Below are 23,112 nucleotides of genomic sequence, written 5' to 3' on the forward strand. Positions count from 1 at the left end.
TTAATCGGCTGGAATTTGTTGTCAAGTCATCTAGCTTTCCCTTGAAGCATCATAGCTCTTTGTATTCCCTGAATTTCACCATTTTTGAGAAACGTCTGCCTCTGCCTTTCTCCTTGAATGACATCCTGGCCTGGCCCAATATCCCTTCACTTAGAGCTTTGAAGGCAGCGCCCTGCTGTCTTCTGCCCCTGAAGGTCATGAGGAGAGCCCTGCGGCCAGTATAATTTCTCTTCCTTGTAGGTAATTGGCCTTTCTGCCCAAACACCTGATAAATTCTTTATCCTTAAAGTTCAATAGTTTCATTAGAATATATCTCTTTGGTGGTGTACTGTATTCAATTGTCCTGAAATACGATTTGTTCTTTTGGTCTGTGGAGTCAGGTTTTTGTTCAATAGAATTTTTCTTACATAATGTGAATAAATATTCTCTTTAATTTTTAAAGATTCTTTAATTTTGTAATTTTTCACCCATTCTTTACTTCAGGGACATCAGTTATCTCAAGTTGGAATAAGTTAATCCTTTTTCTTTACGTCTTGGAGTTCTCATTAGGTTCTTTCATATGGTTGTCTTTTTTGCATATATTATTTCAAATGTTTTAAGACTTTCCTTTATGTTAATAATCAGGTTTTCAGTGGTATCTATCTGTTCTTTTTGTTCCTAATTTATATACCTATTATGTAATGATGTTGTTTGTCTATCAATTAGTTTTCTGGGGCCTGCAAATTCTTTTTAAATTTCATTTTGTTGGTTTCAAGATATTAGGGTGGGCTAGGTTATGCTACGGTAACTAATTAGTCACAACTTCTCAGTGGTTTATCACTTACGGGTTTATTTCTTTCTCATGCAAAGTTTTCCAGGATAGTTCCTGTCCAGAGATAACTCAGAGCCCAAGATATTTGCATCTCAGAAGCCTTGTCACAGGCTAAATTGCCTTGGCAGGAGAAATGACAGCAAAAGAACTCATAGCTGCTGACCTCAAATGGTCTGAAATTGGCCCGGAATTGATGCACGCCATGCCATTTACATTTATTACTAGAATGTGCGCTTTTTGCCCAGAGTGAATCTGATGGTAGTAGTAGCTGCCAAGAAAGGCAAAGAAATGCAAAAGTTCGGTGTGCTGGGATGAAGGAAATGACCCCAGATTTGGTGAACATATAGCATTATCTTCCCCACATTTACCATACCATCTCTGAGCTCTTTTATTGTTTCATGGGTTTAAAAAAGAATTATTCTCTAGTGTAAAGAGATCAGGAAGAGTTTTCTTCTTTTATTTGATTGAAGTGTTCTTCTAAATTAAGTTCTTTACCAGGTCTTGTGCTTGCTTGCTCACTCCCTTCCTCTTGCTTTTTTTCTTTCATTCCCTCATACAGCATATTTGCATAGTTGTCATGCTGGTTTTTTTCTTTATCTTGAGCAATTCTGTCCTGACCTTGCATTTTCTCTGTTACAAAGTGGGTGACTTTTTTTTACTCTTTTCCCACTGTATCTAAAAACAGTTTTTCTCCTCCAAACTATAGTTTGAGGGTTAGGCTGTGCATATTGTATTTTTTTAAATAGGACTGAGAGGAGAGTGGGAAGGGAAGAGTTTGGGGTGCTAAACAGTATTTGTTAAGCTATGTGATTGTTTTCTCTCTTCTGAGATCTTGTTAAAACTCTAGAACCAGGAATCCCAACGCCTATGGTGAGAATATTCTCAGATTTGAGACTGTTGTGATATGATCACTTGTTTCTCTGTTGTTGCTGTTTGTCAGACAGAAAGGGAAAAAAGTGAAGACCCTTGAATAGCTTGTCCTCCCCAGTGAGGATTCCTGGGGGTCATCAGTAAGAATTCTTAGGATTTCTCTACTCAATGGTATGGTTTTGGGTAAAGGGGTGGAATAAGAAGTCTAGCCTTCCTATGCCTCTCAGTTCTGCTCCAGAAGGTCCTGTCTGTCCTTGGCTACTAATATTTGAAATGTATTTCATTGAGCTGTAATTCTATCCTTGTCTGTTTGCTGTTATTGCATATTTGGAGGATGGTTTTCATGGTTTTTTTTTTTTTTTCTTTAGGTATTAAGGGAGGGATATTATTTGGTATAAATCTCATCTCTCATTTTAACAGAGATATCTCTTCAGTCCAATTTTGTATTTTTTTTCCTACAAGTAATTGTCAAATTCTCTTAAGCTTTCAAAATAATTTGCATACCATAGTTCAAAGTTTTCTTATGATTTTTTAAAAACACTGGACTGTACCTGTAGATTTAGGCACTTTGTTTGGCTCCTTTGTCATTACTAATACATATATTTGTTTTCTCTCTCTTTTTTTTTCTTACCAATTCTGCTAAAGGACTGTTGAGCTTTTGGTTTCAAAATCACAATAACAATAGAAATTCTACAAAAGTTTAAGGTATGTTCCCTACCTTTAGTGAACTTTTAACAAAGGTGTAAACGGTAGAAAATTAAGACTTAAGTTGTATGTTATCAACTAGAAGATAAAATTGTAGTTTTAAGAATTAAGAAAGCAGTCAGGCAGGAGTAGCTTATTGGTCTGGTCAGGCCGCCATAACAAAGTAATACAGACTGGGTGGCTTAAACAACAGACGTTTATCTTCTCATAGTTCTGGAGGCCAGAAGTCCAAGATCAAGGTTTTGGTAGGGTTGGTTCCTTCCTCTCTCATTGCCTTGTAGTTGGCCATCTTCTCTCCCTGTGTCTTTGCATGTCCTTCCATCTCTGTCCTATTTTTTTTTTCTTAAAAGGATACCAGTTATATTGGGCACCAGTTACATTAGGGGCCCACCCTAATGACCTCATTTAACTTTAGTTACCTCTTTAAAGATCTTATCTCCAAGTACAGTCATATTCTGAGATACTGGAAGTTAAGATTTCAACATATGAATTTTGAGGGAATGCCTTTTGGCCCATAACACATAATCAGGAGAGACCTAAAGTAGTTAGTGTCTAGGCTATTAAAAAATATAGTGGCTCCAAAAAGGACAAAAGGTATGTTATTTTTTTCTCATGTAACAATCTAGAAGAAATAGGTGGTGCAGGGCTTCCTCTGTGTCATCTTGAGACCCAAGTCCCTCTTGGTTCTTGCTCTACCATTTTCTAGAGAATTGCTTTCATCTAATGCCCAGAATTTAACAGGCATTCAATGGATGCTTGTGGAATAAATGAATGAATGACATAGTGTGTTCTGGGGCAATGAATGGACTAGCATAAAGGAAGTAAGAATCTTGATAGAAATAACTAAGCAGGAAATATGATTAAATATATATATCTGGCCAGATTTGAGGAAGCCTTGAAAGTCAAAAGGGACTCACAGGGGATTGGAACTGAAAGGGATGAATCAACTCCAATTCACTCATTTTATACAAATGAGGAAATTGAGGCTCAAGAAAGTGAATTAACTTACCCACATAACTAAAAGTCATGCTATCGAGCACACTAAATCAGTTCCTCTGATTCCACGTTAAGGTCACTGCTTTTCTACCACAATAGGCAAAAGATGGATACTCCACAGTTTTCCATGTGGGAGGTGACATGATGTATGCCATGTTTTAGGAAGGTCGATTTTTATGGCTCTTACATGTCATATATCAGTGACTATCCATATAACTCACTGCAGCTGACACCGATGCTTAGACAAAAGATAATATGTCTCCCTCTTGTTTGTTTGTTTGGCTTTTTTAAAGATTTTATTTATTTATTTGAGAGAGAGAGACAGAGAGAGAGCACGAGCAGGGGAAGGGGCAGACGGAGAGAGAGAGAGGGATAAGCAGAGTCCCTGCCCAGCAGGGAGCCGGATGCAGAGCTTGATCCCAGGACCCCAGGATCATGACCCGAGCAGAAGACAGATGCTTAACTGACTGAGCCACCCAGGCACTTCTCCCTCTTGGTTGTTAAGAGACCCCTGATCTTAGTCTAGTTGGTGGAAGCTGAAAGGAGATCCTTTGTTCTAGGAGACACAGCATCCTACCCAGTATGTATTTGTGTGACAGGCAAGCTGAGAGTGATAATTAATCCTGATTGGCTAATGCCGGTCAAGTTAAATCTACTTCCCCTTGCCAATAATTGGTCTAAAGGTTGACATGTGACCCATGTCTGGCCAATGAGACATAAAGGGGATTCTGCTGGGTAGCTCCTCGGAGATTTTCACTTAATAGATAGGAAACAGCTAGGAGCAGACCTCGTTGCCCCACTGCCTACTTTGAATATAGTTCCACAAGTCAACTTGTGACCATAAGCAACATCAGAGATGGCAGGGCAGAAAGACTGAGACAGGTTGCTTGGGTACTTTGTAACATTGTGGGATTATCGCATCTACCCCGGAACTGCCTTCCCCCGACTCCTTGCTATGTGAGATAATTAAATTTTGTCTTTATTGCTTGTTAATTTTAGTCAGGTATGCTGTTACTTGCAACCAAAGCATGCCTAACCAGGATACACATTATATTTGCTTTTTAAACAAGCATCTCAATTCCTAAAGACATCCCCTTGCAATTCCCTATAGTTTCTAAAGAAGAAAGTACAAGATAAAAATTCAGAGCTGTGCATTCTAGGGGAGTGCAAGGGAGAGAGGGATCTGGCTGACCGAGTGCTCCGGAAAGTCTTCGTAGTGCATATGGCCCTTGGACCGGGACTTGTGCGGTGGGTGAGAGCAGAACAGGCAGATGGAAATTGTCAAGCACATCACATGCAGGCGCAAGGGCCCAGCGTAAGCAAATGATGGCCAGTGTTTCGGATACTCTAGAGGACTTGGATTCCAGTCTGCATTTAAACTCCTGTCTGAGTGTTCCAGGTCTCCTGGATCCCACAGAAACCTTATTCTTTCAGTCTTCTGGCACTTCTGAGGACCATCGACAGTGAAGCCGGGCGCCTGTTGGGGTCGGAGGCTCTGCCACTGGGCAGCACATCAGCAGGCATCACGGACTCCAACTCTAGGCTGTGCTGTGTGCCTTTGCTCTTTGCTGGGTGGGTTCCCTGTGTTCCTGATACACCTTCTTCCTGAGACCGAGAACTTTCTGTCCTCCTTCGTGGTCAGAGGTGGTCAAGGGACCCGACCAACAGTCTGGAAATTTCCTTCATGGTCGTAGAGGGTTCTTCTAAGCTAATGGTGCTCCTGTTAGCCTGGGGCGAACTTTCCGGCTTCCAGCTGCGGTCAGGCTCCTTAAATCGCCTCGCACTATTGATGGGGACACATACCATACAGGACAAAATAGAAAATCGTGTTTTTAAGTGTCTCTTCATCTGCAAAGCCGGGTGCTGTGGCGAGAGAAGACAATCTGGTTTCTCATACTGATGTACCGCTAACAGTTATGTGATCTTAGGTGGATACATCACTTCGTATTTTGAGATTTCATTTTCTTCATTTATAAGAGATGAGTCACTGGGGCTTTTCTAAACTAGAATCATACTTGAAGTGGTTGTTTATAATTGCTGCTCTTTCTAGATACTGAAATCACAGGACTCCTACTTTTTTCTCCTACACTACCATTTTTAAAGTGGGAGAACATTTTAAGCACAGGGAACCAAATAAGCAAAGGCAAAAGCAAGCCACAGCTTGCCCAGCGAAGCAGGAGGAATTGTGGCCACGGGAGGTCCCGGGCCGGTCAGCCGCCTGTCACCTTCTGTCTCTTCTAGCTTTCTTACTGCAGCCCTTTATCTCTGGATTCTTCCTGGGCCCAGAGCTCAATCAGATCATGTGGAATCACTGAACAGGGACAGGAAGAAAACATCCCTTGGGCTCTGGAGGGGCAGGCGTCATCCACTGCTGACCTGTCTGAGCCTTTCGTAGGGTCCTGATATTGATTATAGTCAGTTTCAGCTCTGCTGAAGGAAGCTAAAGGGAGCTTTTATCCACACTTGTAGAGTTCGACAGGGCAGCTCCATGGTGGCAGTGGTGATTAGTGGGAAACTCAAGGAACAGCGATCTCAGGAGGAAAGGAGAATGGGGTGGCCTACTCCCAGGTGAGATTCTTCCTCACCGTCCACCTTCGTGGGTCAAGGGTTTTGCTTATTAAAGGAGCCGGTGGGTTTTCTTACAGAAAGCATGGGATTTTATGCTGGAACTTCAGTAGCAGAGGCCCACGGAGAGAGAGGATGGGCGGCTGGACCAGGGCAGAATGGAAAGGAAAGGAAGCGTGGAAACATGACAGTACGACCTGGTCCCCACAGGGATGGCCATGAAATGCACCAGTTACTCAGGGTCAGGTCCCAGAAGAGAGACATCGGAGGATGTCTGGCCCCAGAGGATGGGGCCAGCACCTGGAGGCTCTAAGCATCAGGGGACACTTGAAGTCAAGAGGAGGCAGGGTCTCCAACACTGCCTTAGGGTAAGGAGAAGAGGGTTTGCCCTTTAAGGACAAAGCTAGTAAGGATAGACAATGTGTTAGGCCATTCAAGGCCTAGTCCCAAGGGAGATCTAGAATTTGAGGGCAAAAGGGCAGTCAACCCCACTGCAGGTGTGGGAGGACTCGTGAGAGAACGTGCAGAGGGGCATTGCCAAGGTAATGACAGCTAACATTTATTCAGTGTTTATTTCGATCCAGGCACTACTATAAATTCTTTTCTGGATTCCTCTTTTAATCTTCCCAACAACCATATTATGTCATCCCTGCTCTGCAGAGTAAGGCTGGGACCCAGAAACACGAAGTGCTTTGCTCAAGGTCATATATCCAGGAAGAGGCAGGGAGCACTGGAAGCTGCGCACATACCTTCTGTAACAGGAGAGGCTCTTTGCTCTCCACTTAGTTTTATATTGCTTTCTGGGGTCAGGTGACCTTCTGCCCAAAGGTGGTGACCTTCATCTGACTGAGATATGAACTGACCTGCAGGCAGAACCATCCTTCCTTCCCCTGATTTATTAGATCATCCCACAGTGACCCAGTGGATGAAGCAGTGGATCTTCAAGAACTAGCTCTCTCCTTCTGTCTGATAGGCTTGGTTTTAAGAGAGCAGAAGAGTGGGTGGGGGCCAAGGGGGGCACGAGGGGGACTGATGGGGAGGGGTGGTGGGGACTGCTCGGGGGAGAGTCCAAGCACATCACCTCTCTGCCTCTTTCCTCACCATCAGATCAGGCAGTGGGAGTAGATCATCTATGAAGTCAATTTGTACACTAACATTTTATAATTTTATGTTTTATCTCCACCAGTCAGTCTTATGGAATCTCCTTCTTTCTCCAACCATTGGAACCTCTCTTTTTCTTACGTTCTAGAAAAAAATGGCCAATTGTCTTGCAATATTGTCTTCCTGTTTCTAAAATTGTCTCGGATGCTTGCCAACAAATCCTTTTCTTAGTTTTTAAAGTCCTTTAAATAATATTACCATGCATAATTTTTAATAAATATGAAGAAAAGAGATTTTCAAAACTTGTGCATTTTCCTCCTCTCCATCATTAGATAGTATTTTCCTTTTAAAGAGATTTTCCTATTTTCTTTTCTTCTTTTTCCTTTTTGATCTTGTTTCTACTTATCTGTGTTACTTCTCAACACAGAAGTACTTTCCAAATCAAGTGGATTTTTTAAACTGTAAGCTGTCTCCTCTGTGATTGCTTTACATTTATTCATACCTCTTTATCAGTGAACTTTGGATTTGCTGAAAACTCATGCCAAGGACACAGTTCCTCATGACTATCCGTGAAACCAAAGTTCTGGTCACTGTCCCTCTTTTCTTCTCTGTAGCTTTTTTCGTAGGCTCAGATACTAAAACTTAGTTTGAGCGGATAGTTTGTGTTTTCTTTTCTTTTTTTTTTAAGATTTTATTTATTTATTTATTTATTTATTTATTTATTTATTTATTTATTTAGAGAGCACAAGCAGGGGGGCAGGATAGAGAGAGAAGCAAACTCCCTGCCAAGCAGGGAGCCTGGATGTGGGACTAGATCTCACCTGAGCCAAAGGCAGATGCTTAACCAACTGAGCCACCCAGGCACCCGATAGTTTGTGTTTTCAATTTCAGATGAGGAAAGAAAAAGGTATTTTATTAAGAAAACATTTTAAATATATACATAAGAGGGGGGCCTGGCTGGCTCAGGGAGTAGAGCATGCAACTCTTGATCTCAGGATTGTGAATTTAAGCCCACATTGGGCATAGAGATTACTTAAAAAATAATAGTAAAAATCTTTAAAAAAATAAACATATACATAAGAAACAAAGAAATATATATAAATTATATACCCATGGTCCAGCTTCACATTATCATTATACGGCTATCCTGTTTCATCTTTACTCCTCTTGGATAATTTTGAAGCAAATCTTAGATGATTTCTTGTGTCCTCTTGTGACTATTTTAGTCGATAACGAAAGAGAATCTTATTTAAGTAATAAACTATTATTTGGCTGGAATTTACATTTCAGCAAGAAAAACCACACTAATATTTGAGTTGATGCTTTGGACATTGATATGCTTTATGTCTAAAACCAAGATTTGTTTGTCCTATCTTGACCCTAACTTTTTTTCTCTTATGTAAGAGCCGGAGTTGTACTCCAAAATACAGAAACAGTGATTCTGAGGAAATTTTCATTATAAACGTCTAGACACAAAGTTATCTAACCGTCTAAAAATTGGCTGAAAGCAGTTTACGATGTGTCTTTCAAATACTAATTGGAAGGTGTGCTCTCAGTTTAGCTAGAACTCGATTTTATGGAATATTCATTTTTCAATAGAAAAAACCTAAAGCCACTTACGATACTCAATTTTTCCTTCCACCATAGGGCTAGGTGAAATTGGGGAGGGCGTCTTACTTTCTTACAGATGGCAGATTTGCCAGATTTTTACATCTGCTGATGACTTAGAATATTGCCACCCGTCCGTGTTTCTGCATTCCCGCTGACTTCTGGTTCAGAGAGGCCCCGTGGGCTCGGGCAGAGTGGCTCCAGCTTCCCGGGCTTCTCGGTGACTTCTGCTGCAGCTGAGACAGAAGTACGTCTGGGAGGAGCCTGGAAGAGATGCAGGAAGGAAAGGGATGGTCTTCCACTGAAGCTGCCAGCAGACCTGCCCTGAGGCTGTGCCTGGGGTTAGGAGAACTTTTGAAAAAGGAAGGTTGAAGATGGTTATCTCTGCTGGTCACCCCTACTTACTCAGAAGTGTAAGTTAGATCCATGGCTTTTAATAAACTTCCTAGTCATCGCCCGGCCATTACACAAAACCCAGACATTACATTTAGACATATAAGATTTTTGTCCACTGTTAGGGTATAGCAATCTGCTGATGAACGCCACTTCCTTCAAATGTCTGGACCGGAGCCAGATTATCACTTCAAACCCTGCCTTGGCTCAAGAGGAAATAAAGTAGGTTGCTTTCAATTGCCCACTCACCTCAGCCTGCCTGAAGCCAAGTCCTTTCTACCCCTCCCCTCCTTCCTCTTCCTCTTCTCACCTCCCCTGCTCATCTTCCCTCCTCCTCCTCTCCTTCTCCCTCCTCCCTTCTCTCCTTCGTCCCCACCCCTCCCCTTCCTCCTCCCTTCCTCTTCTCTCCCTCCCCTTCTTCCCCTTCCCCCTTATCTTCTTTACTCCTCTCCCTCCCTTTCACCCTCCCTTCCTCTCCCCTCCCCTTCTCTCCTTTACCCCTCCCCTTTCTCCTTTACTCCTCCTCTTCCCTTCCCTTTCCTTCTCTCCCTCCCCCTTCTCTCCTTTACCCATCTCATTCTCCTCCTCTTCCCTCCTGCTCCCTTCCCTTTACTCCTCCCCTTCCCTTCCCTTTCCTTCTCTCCCTCTCCCTTCTCTCCTTTACCCATCTCATTCTCCTCCTCTTCCCTCCTGCTCCCTTCCCTTTACTCCTCCCCTTCCCTTCCCTTTCCTTCTCTCCCTCCCCCTTCTCTCCTTTACCCATCTCATTCTCCTCCTCTTCCCTCCTGCTCCCTTCCCTTTACTCCTCCCCTTCCCTTCCCTTTCCTTCTCTCCCTCTCCCTTCTCTCCTTTACCCATCTCATTCTCCTCCTCTTCCCTCCTGCTCCCTTCCCACCCTTCTCCTCCCCTCTTCTCTCCTTTACCCTCACCCCTCCCCTCCTTTTCCCTTTTCTCTCCTTTTCCTTCACCCCTCTCCTCTTTTTCTCCCCCCTTCTCTCCTTTACCCTCACCCCTCCCCTCCTTTTCCTCCCCCCTTCTCTCCTTTACCCTCACCTCTCCCCTCCTTTTCCTCCCCTTTTCTCTCCTTTACCCTTGCTCCTCCCCTCCTTGCTCTCCCTCTTTTCCCCTCCCTACCCCCCCCCCCTTAGCACCCTCCCAATGTCCCCATCCGGGCAATGCTCCCTATCTTCAAGTCCTCCTTGGATCCCTGGAGTTCTCTTGGGCTCCTCCCTCTCCCTCCCGTCCACCCCAAAGTTAATTTCCCTCTCCATCACCTCTCTGAACTGTTAACCAGCCTCAAAAAGAAGCCAAAACCCTGAATAAATCAAAGTGAGATAAACAGCAGCAGTACCAACTTCTGTGAGAGCAGGTGGTCAGGAAGAGAGTGAAGTGCGTGGAGCAGAAAGGAGAGGAGTGAGGATGATGGCAGCCAGTGTCCCCTAAAGAACTTGAGCAGAGCTTAGCAGCATCTGTCAAATCAACCCCTAAGTGTGCCTGCCTGGTGAGCTCAGCAGGTCTTGCTACATGAGGTTCGTGAGTGTGTACTTTTTAGACCAGGCAAACTTGAGTGAAGAAGCATTGTGAGGTGGGGGGTTTTCATATAACACAGAGGGTTTATAAGATCATTTGGTTCTTGTAGCCAACCATACACATTTATGCTCTGCGGTGTGTAGCCACGGAGTATAATTTCTCTTTGCTCTGAAGCTACCTAACGCATGTGAGGGTGAAATTCCTGATTGAGCCCCAGTTCTGATAAGCTGAGCAGCTCCACTCTTGGTCCACTATAGGAAGATGAGGCCTTGGATTCCCTCCAGTCTCTCACACTGATGCTTCCACACTATTACTCAGTCTTGAGTATTAAAGCTGTTGGCTTTACCAACACTGAGCCTCTGAATAGGGACTAAAAAGAATCCTCAAGAGAATGTTTGTAGCTGATAACAAGAGAGAGTGTCTGGTTTTGCAGGAGATGAAATGTTCTTTTGTATGTGAGCAGGAAGCAAGCAGATAGTCTACTTCAATAGCTTTTTATACCCACCAGGCATGTTGAAATTGATCTTTTCCATCATGATTATCTATAAAACCTCTTTACTTAGTGGTTTAGTTAGAAGAGTGCCAGTAACCTATTCTCATTCAAGGCATTATCTCTTTGGAGGGAGGGGAGTTGAGAGCCAAACCTTTATTCCCCATCATTTTGCTTAGATATTCATTTAACTAAATATTAAAATTTAAGCTAAAATGAAATCATGAACAAAACCTTGCAACAATTTGTAGTATCTTGAATTCTTTGTGAGGAGGCGAACACGGCTACCAAGATAAGAAGTAGGAAAGAAACTGCTGACTATAATTAAAAGCCTGCGACTTCTCAAAAGAATAGTTGAAGAATTTGTGGAGGACCACTCTTAATGCAGAATGATTTTGGCATAAATTAAGTTAGATTGATGTGACCATGACTCTTTTAGCTTTATTTATTTACTTGTTTCTCTTTTAACTTTAAATAATTGAACAATATATTAGCATTGTGGGGTGGTATCTTAAAATTATGAAGATTGTTTCAGCTGTCCATCAAATACCTGCTGTGGCTTCACAAACAGAGTTTATAGTATATGTATACTATATATTTAGTATATTGCAGGTATATGGAGTGCTGTCTCTCTGGGTGTTTACAAAATCAAATGGTGTTTTTAAAGTTGAATTACATTTTTATAGGTTGTACTATGGACTACTTTCCTCCAGAGTCAGCTAAGTGTTCCTGAGTAGCCCTCCTGAGCTCCCAGGGCAGACCACCTCTTCTCTTCACCTATGAGGACCCAAGCCCCCCCCCTCCACACTATGGTCCCTGCACCGTATTGTCATGGCCTCTTTACCTGTCACCCTCCTCTCTAGATTCTAAGCTCCTTAGAAGGCAGAGATGATATCTTCCCCGCCCCAATGCTTTTAGCCCCAACACAATGCCTGGCCCCTGTGAGGTGTTGCAGAAGGCCAGTGCTGACAGCTTCTCCTTGGGAGGGAGCCTGGGAGTGACAAGCAGCTCTAAAGTGAGGTAGAGGGACACCTTGGCTCTCCCAGTGTGTCCCAGGAGTGACCTGGGCTCAGGGACCTGTTGGAGAAGGATCAGTGGTCAGCTTCCAGCAATCTGTATTTATTAACTGTTCATGGAATGATCTGTGGTTTTCCAGGAGCCGGGTTTGGGGGAGGCAGAGAAAAGGAGCCAGGGGGAGTGGAAACATAGAAAGGGCTGGTGAAGCCGGCAGGGCAGCAGTGACTCCGCACGGTCTTCCTTTCTTCTGAACCAGGAGGGGCTGCCACTCAGGCTCCCAGGCGCCAGGTGTAGGTTTGCGAGGTGTCTGCATGGGGCTGTGGGTGGCAGGAACCTGTCCTCGCTCGGCTGCCTGTAGGTGTGGCACCTTCGGGTTGCCCAACCTTCGCAGGCGGGGAATTAGTCCAGTCCTACAGGGAAGAGTCGCTGGTCCCCTTTAGGAGCCATCACAGTCCCTTTTATCAAGACCAACCATCTGGCCAGTTCCAATAGCACTATTTTTCAAGCCAGCGGTATTTACAAAGACAAGACTGGGCTGCTCCGTGGAGTCTAGGACGATTTCAGCCTTCGAGGTAATGGAGACATAATTGAGGAAGGAGGTGGAATTAGTGTCATCGCAAATGATCTAGTGCCTCAAGTTAATGTCATCGGGTTTTGTTGGAAGAGCAGCAGTCACTCATCTTGCGTAGCAAGCTGCCATCAGAAAGATTTTTTTTCTGGAGCATTTAGGAAATAAGGCTTAAGTGCTCGGCCCTTACAAGCTGCAGGAGCAGTTTCACGCCTCGGCTTTTTAAAAGGTATCATGATGTTATTCGTTGTTTTGCTTCTAGGAAGCAGAGGGTTTAGGAAATGACTTGGGCGGGTGCATCCCTGGGGCCGAAAGAGACACAGACGTACCCCCCAGGGACCTGAGAGGGTTCTCTGTCTTCCCCAAGGTGCTGCGCAAGCGTCCGGTCCCCTCGGATGCTCCCGGTCCAGTCCCTGTGCAGAGGGTCTCCGGCGCCTTCCTAGACGTCTGGCGACATTCTGGGGGGTCTGGGGCGGCTAGACCAGGCGGCAAGAACAAGGAAGAGGAGGGAGCCGGACTGCGCCTCACTCCTCCGTGCCAAGGACACCGTCGCGGAGGCGCGGCCAGCTTCCCACGGATCGGACTTTCCGCCCCCGGAGCTGGGCGGCCGAGCTCCAGCCCGGTCCCCCTTCCCTGCTTCGGGCGGCCCCCAAAGGCTGAGTAAGCGGGGCGGAGGGAGGGAGACTGCAAGGATTTCCTGAGCGCTAAGGGAAGGAGGAGGGGACCCGGGCAGGAGGGCCGGGAGCAAGGACCCTGAACCTGCCGGGGCCGCCTCCGGGCAGAGTAGCCACCGCCTCCCCACGAGCGCTCGCACTCGGTCGCGACGCGCGCTCGGGCCCCAGCTACCCGCCCCCCCCTCCCCCGGCGGCCCCCGCCCCTCTCGGGAGCCGTAGGGAATCAGGTCCCGGAGGAAGAGGGTAGGTGGGGAGGCGGATGAGGGGTGGGGGACCCCTTGACGTCACTGGAAGGAGGTGCCGGGGTAGGAAGTGGGCTGGGGAAAGTTTATAAATCGCCCCCGCCCTCGGCTCCTCTTAATCGAGGTCCGCAGAAGGCTCAGAGCGCGCCGGGCGGACACTCGTTGCGGCTCCTCCCCGGCGGCGACGGCGGTGGCGGCGGCGGCTCGGAGCGGGCTCCGGGACTGGAGCGCAGCGGCCAGAGGACGCCGAGCTGCGAGGATTACCCGGGGAAGTGGTGGTCTCCCTGGCTGGAGCAGCGGAGAGGGGCGCTCGCGGCGGAGGACCGGAGTGCGAGAAGACAGATTCGGGCGGCTGGGTCTGTGGCCCGCGAGCAGCGCGGGGACCGGGCAAGCAGGCCGCGTCGCGCTCACCATGGTCAGCTGCTGGGACACCGGGGTCCTGCTGTGCGCGCTGCTTGGCGGTCTGCTGCTTACAGGTGAGGCGAGGTCGGGGCCAGAGGCCCGCGCGGCGCCGGGCTGGGGCGGCAGGCGGGCACACCCTTGGGGCTGGGCCCGGGTGCACGCGGGGAGGTGAAGCTGCAGCCGCCAGAAGCGAGCCTCGCCGGGAACCTGGGACGCTGGTCGTCGTGGGCACGCCTGGGGCCGTGGCGCCCTTCTCTTCCGTTGGGCAGGCAGTGCCGGCGCCTCGGAGAGCAGCTGGCGGAGGTCCGCGGGCATCGCCGCCCTGAACGGCTGCTGGCGCCGCGCTCGGGTCCGCGCCGGGGCTGCCCCTTTGCGGCTGGAGTCGCCGACCCTCTCTGCCCGGCTCGCGGGCTGGGTCTCCCCGCCCAGGCTCCAGGCTCCAGGCTCGGGGAGCACCGCGCACCCAGACCTGCCTGACCCCCACCGCCTGCTCCCGGGCGGCCTGGCGCCGGTCGGCAGGGCCCACAGGAGCCCCGAGCAGTGGCTCCTAGAACGCCCGCCAGGCTGCCTGGGGGCTGGGCTGAGGCCCGGGCGTTGGCGACGTGGGCACCGGCCACGACATCGTGCCTCCCTGGGGGAGGAGGAGAGCCCACTGCAGGGGATCGCGTGCCTGCCGGGAGCGGACAGATCGCAGGAGACGGCAAAAGCCGATGTCCTTCGACCCACTTGGGGTCCCCCGGCCCGAATGCCCCCGGGAACGCTCCAGCAGCTTCTACTCCTCCCCGCCGCTTGCCGACTGCCGGGCCGAGCGCGCTGCGCGCAGCCACCCGGGTGGGGCCTCTGCGGCCGGTCCAGCCCAGGTCGCCGACCTGAGTGAACCTGACTGACCAGGGCAGTCGGGAACCCAAATACCGTTAAGTTTCGGAATTGCAGGCCTAGTCTTTAAGTTCCGAGAGAAGAGAGAGAGGACGCTTTGGACCAAAAGATGCCGTTTGAGGAATCGGCGAGGTCCGCCCCTTTGCCGGGAATTCGAGAAACAGGCGGCAGAACAGTCCGGGGCCAGGAGGTTATGCCGCTGTTAGTGTGGAGGTCGCCCCGCACCACGGCGTCAAAGCCCGAGGGGACTTAGGGGCCCAGATTTGCCTTTTCTGCCCATTGGGGCTGAGTGGCCAAGCCCTCCGGTTCAGTCCCCCTGGGCGCAGAGAGCCATATTTCGGAGCGCCTTTCTTTTAAGCATCCGGGAGAAAAGGTAATATATGAAATAGAGTACGGTAACATAAAAAAGTTATTGCAGTGATTCCAGGGAAGGAAAAAGTCAGTAGGGTTGAGCGTTTAAAAAATGCTTGTTAAACCCCCAAAGCATTTAACTGTTAAAAAATATTCTTTCTCAGTGGAAAGACTAATTAGATCGTCGGTTTCTAAAAAACAAGTAATAGTTCCGATTAGATTGGCGAAAGCATTAAACTGAGAGGCAGGCGAAGTCCTAATGTCTGAGAACTTGCTATAAGTTGGGAAAGTCGGTAACATAACTATATTATATGAAATATTGCTTCTTTTCAAAAATACAGTCACTTATATTGAAGTATAATTGCTCAGAGCACTTAAGTAACTTCTGAAGTCCGTTTGCCTGTTATGTAAAGGTGAATCTAGGTAAATTCTTGCGAATCCAAAAAATGAAGGGAAAAGTATATGCTTCATTGGCTTTTCTGCTGCACACATATACATCTTTACTTTTGTTTCAAAAACGTGGTTGACCAGCGAAGTATAGTTCTGTTGGTGATGAGGAGCAATTTAGATCCGTGCAAGCTTTTCAGAAACCTGAGTAAGGTTCTGTTGAGATTTCTTTTAGATTTTATTTTACTTAAATGAGGCAGAGATGTTGGGACTCTTTTGTGATTAAAAAAAAAAGTATATGTGTTATAACAAGAAAGCAAGACAAAACATTAGTAAGGTGAGAACCGCTTTACCTGCTGGGTTAGGGACTGTTGTTTCAGTGGTCCTGGCGTGTAATTGTTGAAGCATGGCTTTGTAAACCACAGGCTTCTGGCTGGTTAACGGACAACTCACACTACAACAATCAGCTGCCTACCTTGTAAATAGCATCAGGGCTTTCAAACTGAACTCAGGGGCTACTCCGGGAAGTAGTGTCCAGAAAAAGGCCAAGTTTCTGCTCTGTGGATTTATAAGGAGTCTGCCCTCCTTCAGGTGCTATATAGCCTTTGAATATTTGTGGGTTATTAATATTTTGAGCTTGTGTGTTAATGTGTGTGCATGCACTGAGGTATAATTTAATCAGAGGCTCAGTCAGACAAAAAGATAATGCATTTCCCCCTAAAGATTACATTTACCTTCTTCCAAATATCCTGAGAAATTAAAAGAGGACAGATATTTTCAAGTCCTCTTTATTGCGATCCTTCCCTCTAAAAAGAATACCTCCCTTACTCTAGCTCAAAGTCTCATTTTCTTATTTTAAGGCACCATGTCCATGATTAAAGCCACAGACCCTTTTTTCTGTCCCCCTTTTTGGGGGGTTTTTAAGCAGCTGATATTTACAATTTGCTGTAACTAACGGAAATGCATCACTTCTGAATCTTGTGAGGGAAATCTACATTAATATGAAATTAAAATGTGCATGAAAATAATACTCAGTTCCAAATAGAATGTAATAAATCTTTCATAATAAAGCTAATTTTACATGACAATTTTTGTTGTTTTCTCAAAGGTGTAGGAAGCCACACTTTTTTGGTAATGCTTTTCTATCTTGCATGTTTGAACAATTAATTAGTTAGCACCTTTGGCAGTCCATGCTGGGAGTTTTCCACCTGATGGATTGTGTTGCAGATGGACTGTAGGTGGTCACCTGCTCTAGTTCCTTAATATTTTTACCTTATTTGTTTATTGTATCCCTGTTGAAAATTCTATAACAGGCTCTCCAGTTTCTTTGCTGGGGATCATTAAGTGGATTTTTCGTTTTCATATGTGAGAGTCAGAAGTTAGAATAGATGCCTATTTCTAATGCCCCTTTCCAATTCTTTAAGACTCAGTGAATGTGATCTGAAGAGAAACCAGAGTCAGTGAATGGTTCCAAGGAATGGGCTGTGTCTCTCTTTCTCTCTGGCCCTTATACATTTGCATATAAAATGGATGATAAGCCCAGTAATGCCAGAGCTAAGCCTGTAATGATGAACTGGGTGTCACCTGCTATCAGTAATCACACTGCATTTTCTTTTTTCATCCACCAGCTGGTTAACTTGCTCTTTAATGTGTTGCAAGAGCTAAGCTGTTAGAGGCTGTCCGAACCAGTAGTAATCATGGGCTTTTTTCTCTTTTTCCAAACAGAATGTAACCTTAGGAAGTAAACTCTACTTCCCAACTCTGGTTACGTTACCTCTTCTAAAAGGCCGTCAGTCATTTTAAACTCAGAAGAATTTCTTGTGTTTTTTTTTTTAAATTAATTTTCACTTATTTGATTCAAAAATAACTTCATTCTAAAAATTTCAGATTGCAACAGGGATACTAAACCTCTTATTTAAAAGTGGGCCGGTTTTATATGATCTTCTAGAACAAACCAAATAATCACTTTGTTCTCCTTACCAAAAAGTATTGAGACATTCTAAATCTACTTTGAACATATGTAATATAGTAGCTGAAAATATGTTGCAAAAAAAATTGGTTTTATATTGACCAAAAAAATGCAGTGTCCTGGAGGAAGGTTATCCCACCTATTGCGAGGTTGTGGCTGTTGTTTACTCTGGCTTGGGAAGTTCTGCAAAGCAAGAACAAACTGAGATGTGTATGCGAGTGGGCATAAGAATGGAGAGACAGTGAAAGAAGCTCTCTTGGCACTTGGGTGTTAAACGCAAAGCTTGCTGGTGTTAGGTTTTTGGTACAGTCGCATGGTTGGGAGTTTATTGGATATCAAGTAAATATAACTTTTCGGAGTATTTGTCATTGTGGAGAGGAGAGGAAAGACGTGAAACGACACCAGACCTTATTTTTTTTTAAACAAAAATATATCATGAGGAATGGTTAAAAGCATTAAAAGCATCTGTTGCATTGCTTTAAATAATTTAATAGAACAGGATAGTCCCTGCCATTCCATTGGTCTTAGTATACTGGTGAGGCTTGTAAGGAATGACAAGATCTCTTGCCAAATGCTTTCCAGGATCATTGTTGATTCCTCACACACTTGGGTGCCTTGGAAATTGCATGCTGCTGATGACATTACTGGATTTTATACCAGATTGAGGGAGGGGAAGGAAATGGGAGGAATGGGGTAATTGAGGGAGGGATTGAGAGGAAAGCCTCTGGCTTAGCATCTGGGACTGCAGGGGGGTTTCATTAAGGAAATGGTTCCATTGAGTCTGCTGAAGATAGTGGACTAGATTTCCTGCATTGCTGTTGGGGCGGATGTGGGGGGATGTCAAGAATTCCTGGGGATTTCCCATCAGTCTCGGTAAGCTGAATGCCTGAGAGCCATATCTGATTATTGCTCCTTGCGTTGATTTTGAGCTCCTTGCGAGACCTGATCTTGTCTCTCAGACATACAGGTTGTGAGAGCTAGATGGAACCTCATAGATCCAAGACACTCATTTCAAAGATGAGCAAACCCACCCAGAACAGTGGGTTTCTCCCCCCAAGGTCGGTAGCTGGCTGGTGGCAGACCCAGGCATAGAACCTGATGTTCCCAGTACAGATAACATTTCTTCTTCATTTCTGTCTTTCCTCCACCCCAAGCAGAGTAGAGATGTTCAAACATTTGTTGAATGACATTATTACAGTGCTCACGTTTCTTTTTAAATGCCGGCATCTTTTTCAAATGTGAAATTTTCCTCTATTTTCTTATAGCCCACAAGGGGTTTAGATTAAGAATACCAAAATTATGGCTGCTTAGTAGTACACTGATAAATTTGGTGAGCAAACTGATTCTCCTTGTGACCCTTCTTTTGAACTGCTGTGTCTGAAGTAGTTGGAGCCTACATGACTAGCCTTTCTCACCACTTCCCTCCACACACCCTGTGACCCAGCTACACAAACCCTTACCCCAGTCAAAGAACTTACTCACCATTCTTGTGCATTCATCACTCCGTGTTCATGCTGTTTGCCTGCAAGACCCTTTCCCTCCTTCTGCATTTCCTCCTCCCCTGCCTTCAAAAGCCTTCAAAAGCTCCGAAATCACCATCTCTTTGCATTCCTCCTTATAGCTGCAGACTCACCATCTCTTTGCTTTCCTCCTTACAGCTGCAGACGGAATTTGTGGTTTCTTCTCCTATAGGTACCCTCTTCTATAGAACCTTTATATGTACCCCTTTCTAGTTGTTTTCACCTTGCATCGTTACTATTCTGTTTATGTATCTGTCCCCTTGCTCTCTGATCCCTGGCACCTAGTGTAATGCCTGGCATGGAGGCCCTCAGTAAGTGCTGGAATCAATCAGTGATGTCACCACACTACCATTTCAAAGAAGAAAGCTCTCAGGGCCAGATATGAATTTATCCCAGTATGTTAATGTGCTCCTGCCTGTCCAGTTGGCCTCAGTTACAGTGGATTCCTTGGAAGGCTTGCTCCCAAGAGATAATGTTGGTCTGCAATGATGACATTGCAGTTAGTGGCTAAGATGTAGGAAATCAGCTAGGATCTTCAACTCTCTGAGATCCCTCTTTCCTGTATTCCTCTCCTTTTTGGTCCTGATGCTTCACTGGGGACTCGGAGCCACCAAAGCTGGATTTCAGCCTCCCAGGTGGCCAGCAGCCTCTTCTGGCTCCCACATTGTGCTTGTGGCCCGTCTTCTCCTGGGACACCTGTGTCCTTCTTCAAGGCTCTTTTTATAAAATCTTAGACGTGGCTTGGACCTGTAATCAGAGGAAACAGAGGTGGTGGTCGTGAAGAATACCATGGTTAACCAAATCATGGGTGGGCAAGATCAAGTTCTTAGAAAATACAGACTCGGTGAAAAATAGTAAAAATGGCATTAAATAGTTAATTTAATAGATAGGTTTCAACCATAAATAAAAGTTTTATGAGGTATTTGCTTTCAGAACAAGATTAGTTGGTGACATCAAGCAACGAAGGTAAGTGTCCTTCTCTGGAATCTTAGCTGTCAGGGAAGCGTCACTGTCCTATTGTGTCCTGCTACCCTGATAACAGGTTTTTGTTTTTTTTTTTTTTGTGCTTCTTACTGGCTTGACATTCAATGTGTTTGTACTGGTTCTTCCTTGTCTTGTATTGCAAATCTTGGCAAATGCTTTTGTCAATTTCACAGATTACCGCAGTGCCTAAAGGCACTTTTCCTCAGCCTGGTCTTCTAACCTATTTAACTGATGGAGTGTGAATTGATTTCCTTTCAAGCTACAGACCCACCCATGTGGTCCCCACTAGCAAAGCTATAACAATGATCAGATGCTTGTATTGAAAGGGGCCTGAAGTGAACCTTATATAGATGAAAAGCCTTCGCTTTCATTATACACGAATATGAAACCACTTAAACTCAAGGCCACCTTTAGCAAAACCCTGATTAGTAATTAGTCTGCCAGTTGATTTCTGTGAAACCCTTTGCCTTTTGCTAGGGCCATGGTCCCCCGCATTGGCTCTACATTAGAATCATCTGGGGAGCTTTGAAACATCCCTTGCCCTGGCTGCACCCCTTACCAATTTAATCACAATCTCTTGAGTGGGAGCCAGGCATCAGTAATTTTTAAAGCTTCCAGATGATTTCAGTGGGCGGCCAAGGTTAAGAACCTTCTATTTTATCATCCATCCAAATCACCTGGAAAGCTTGCTCGCTAGAGTGCTGGGCCCCACCCCAGAGTTTCTGGTGCAGTAGGCCTTGGGGCGGGCGGGGCCGAGAATTTGCATTTCAAACAAGTTCCCACGTGTGGCTGATACACCTAATCCAGAGACCACACTTTGAGAGCCACTGCCCTAGGGGCTGGTTTGAGAGGCTTGGCCACCTGGGAGGCCCATGTGCCAATCTGTAAAAGGCTCTAAGTCATCACTAGACATATAACAAGGTAGAGGAAACTATTTACAAGAATTCTTGCCGGGAAGAGTATGTGTTAGCAGAAGGAATATTAGGATCAAGTGCTTGGGGCATGCAACCGATGGAGGTGGCGAAATTGCCTTCTGAGGAAAGTTGGATCCAGTTGGCAGGTGGGGTATGTGAGTTAGGAGCCGGAACTGAATTGCAGGTGTAGACAATAGAGCTAATCGTAGTCTCTTCTGCCTTACACCTCGGAGCGCTCAGACTTCCCTCTGTATAAACATTGGTGAATGTCTACAGAGTCCTGTTGAAAGGTGCCGTGCCATTGACCTGTCCTGGGCGCCCACATACCTCGGGCCTGCCCTGCTACCCTCCAGGATCCCCACGCAATGTGGCCTGAAGCCTCATGATGCTCTGTGTCCATACCTGAGCTGCTCAGGATCGTTTGCAAGGATCAGTGTCCCCCACTTGGGTGGCTGAATTCTTCCCCTTTGGTTCTCCTGACTTTCGTGGTCTGTCCCCATTGGTGGGAAGAGTCGCTGCTTGGCTGGAGACAGAGCTGGCCTCCCCTTGTGCGGAACCGTGTGCTGGAAACTTCCTTGTGAAACATCAAGAATCCAAGCAGCATCTCCTTCCCTGAGAGCATCTGAGGGTACCTATGGGGCATTCGAGGCCGAATGGTATGTGTACTCCATTTGGGCACTTGGTGCTCAAATATAGAAAGAACATTTTTCACGCACTCCCACTGCTGATTCACTGTCTGGGGGGCTGAGTCAGGATTGCACTTGTATCTGTCATTTATTGCTATGTAATAGGTTGCCCCGAAACAAATGGCCTTAAACAATAATTCATTATGCCTGCCTGAGTCTGTGGCTGAGGAATTTGGGCGGGTCTCATCTGAGTCCCTCATGCAGTTGCCGTCAGTTGGCATTTCCACTAGGACCTAGGCGCCGGCTATCACCGGGTCTCCCTCCACACACGGTGTTTTGCCATTCAGTGGTGTTGCTCAGGCTTCTTACATGCAGGCAGGGGCGGTGGTCCAAGAGGGTGACTGTGGAAGCCTCCAGGCCCTTGGAGGCCTGGACTTTGCCACTCCTGCAACACCAGTCTGCCACATCCGATTGCTAAAGGCAGGTCCTAACCCCAAGTCAAGGGGTGCGGAAACGGGCTCCTCTCTCGAAAGCTGCACGATATTGTGGCCGTGTTTTTCAATCCACTCCCCCCCCCTCCACCCCCAATGTTAGCACCGTTAGCTTTTTCTTTTCAGTCTAGCTATTAGGCTGGCACTTGGCCAATAAAATAATAGTGAACAATCCCTTGGCCCTTCTAAATGCTACCCGTGATTGGGACAGCTGGTACCATGGAAGAGCTTCCATTTCATAAATGCTATGATTAGGGTACACGGGCCTTGATTAAGGTGCCATGCCATGTTGGGGCTGCTGGCCTCTAACGAGTACCGTGATCCCAGCAAGGGAGCACTGCTGATGCTCAGATTCCGAGCGTGGGCAGCCCTGCAGCTTCGTTGTACTTCTATCAGGGGATCTCTGCTGGAGCACTTCTTCTGGAGGCTGTGGGGAGGCCGCATGCTTTGAGGAAAGAAGGAAGGAGGAAAATAACCCCGATAGTTTGTCAGGCACTTTGACTTACATATATGATTTGACTCAATCCCGAGAGGTAGGTACAGTGCTCTCAAATATGAAGAAACCGAGGCTGACATAAAGTAAAGACTTGCCCTACGATCACAGAAGCGGTAAGTAAAGCTGGGATTATTCCAGTCTGATGCGCCTGACTGCCCAAACCCCCTCCGCCTTTCATGCCGGACAGCCTAAATGAAAAGGGGAGAAGGAAAAGAGAGCATCGATAAGAATGCGCTGGTCTTCCCCTTCTTTCAAAACTCTCTCTCCTTGGAGTTTTGCCATCTCCCAAGAATGTGAGACGCCGCCGCTGCTCCAGCCTGAAGCGGCCTTGGGAGATTCCACTGTTGGTGTGGCAGACACCGGCGAAGTCTCCATTAAGACGGCATTGTAATCACGTGGGTTTTCTGATCAAGGACCTTCCAAAAAACTCAAGTCCGAAAAGGATCCCCAACGTCAATAAGAACAGGATTTTTTTTTTTTTTTAAGATTTATTTATTTATTTTGGAGAGAGAGAAAGCGGTGGGGA

The 23,112-nt window shown here is 46.2% G+C and overlaps 1 protein-coding gene across 1 annotated transcript in view; it reads left to right on the plus strand.

Moving 5' to 3' along the window:
* Positions 1 to 13,731: 13,731 nt before the first annotated feature.
* FLT1 (fms related receptor tyrosine kinase 1) overlaps positions 13,732 to 23,112 on the plus strand; it is a 170,157-nt gene continuing 160,776 nt past the window's right edge. The window contains exon 1 of the mRNA XM_032403280.1: positions 13,732 to 14,046. Coding sequence (XP_032259171.1) covers positions 13,983 to 14,046 — 64 coding nt within the window. The 5' untranslated portion in view covers positions 13,732 to 13,982. The remainder of the gene's footprint in view (positions 14,047 to 23,112) is intronic.

This window comes from Phoca vitulina, unplaced genomic scaffold (assembly GCF_004348235.1).
Source record: "Phoca vitulina isolate PV1807 unplaced genomic scaffold, GSC_HSeal_1.0 scaffold5, whole genome shotgun sequence".
NCBI lineage: Eukaryota > Metazoa > Chordata > Mammalia > Carnivora > Phocidae > Phoca > Phoca vitulina.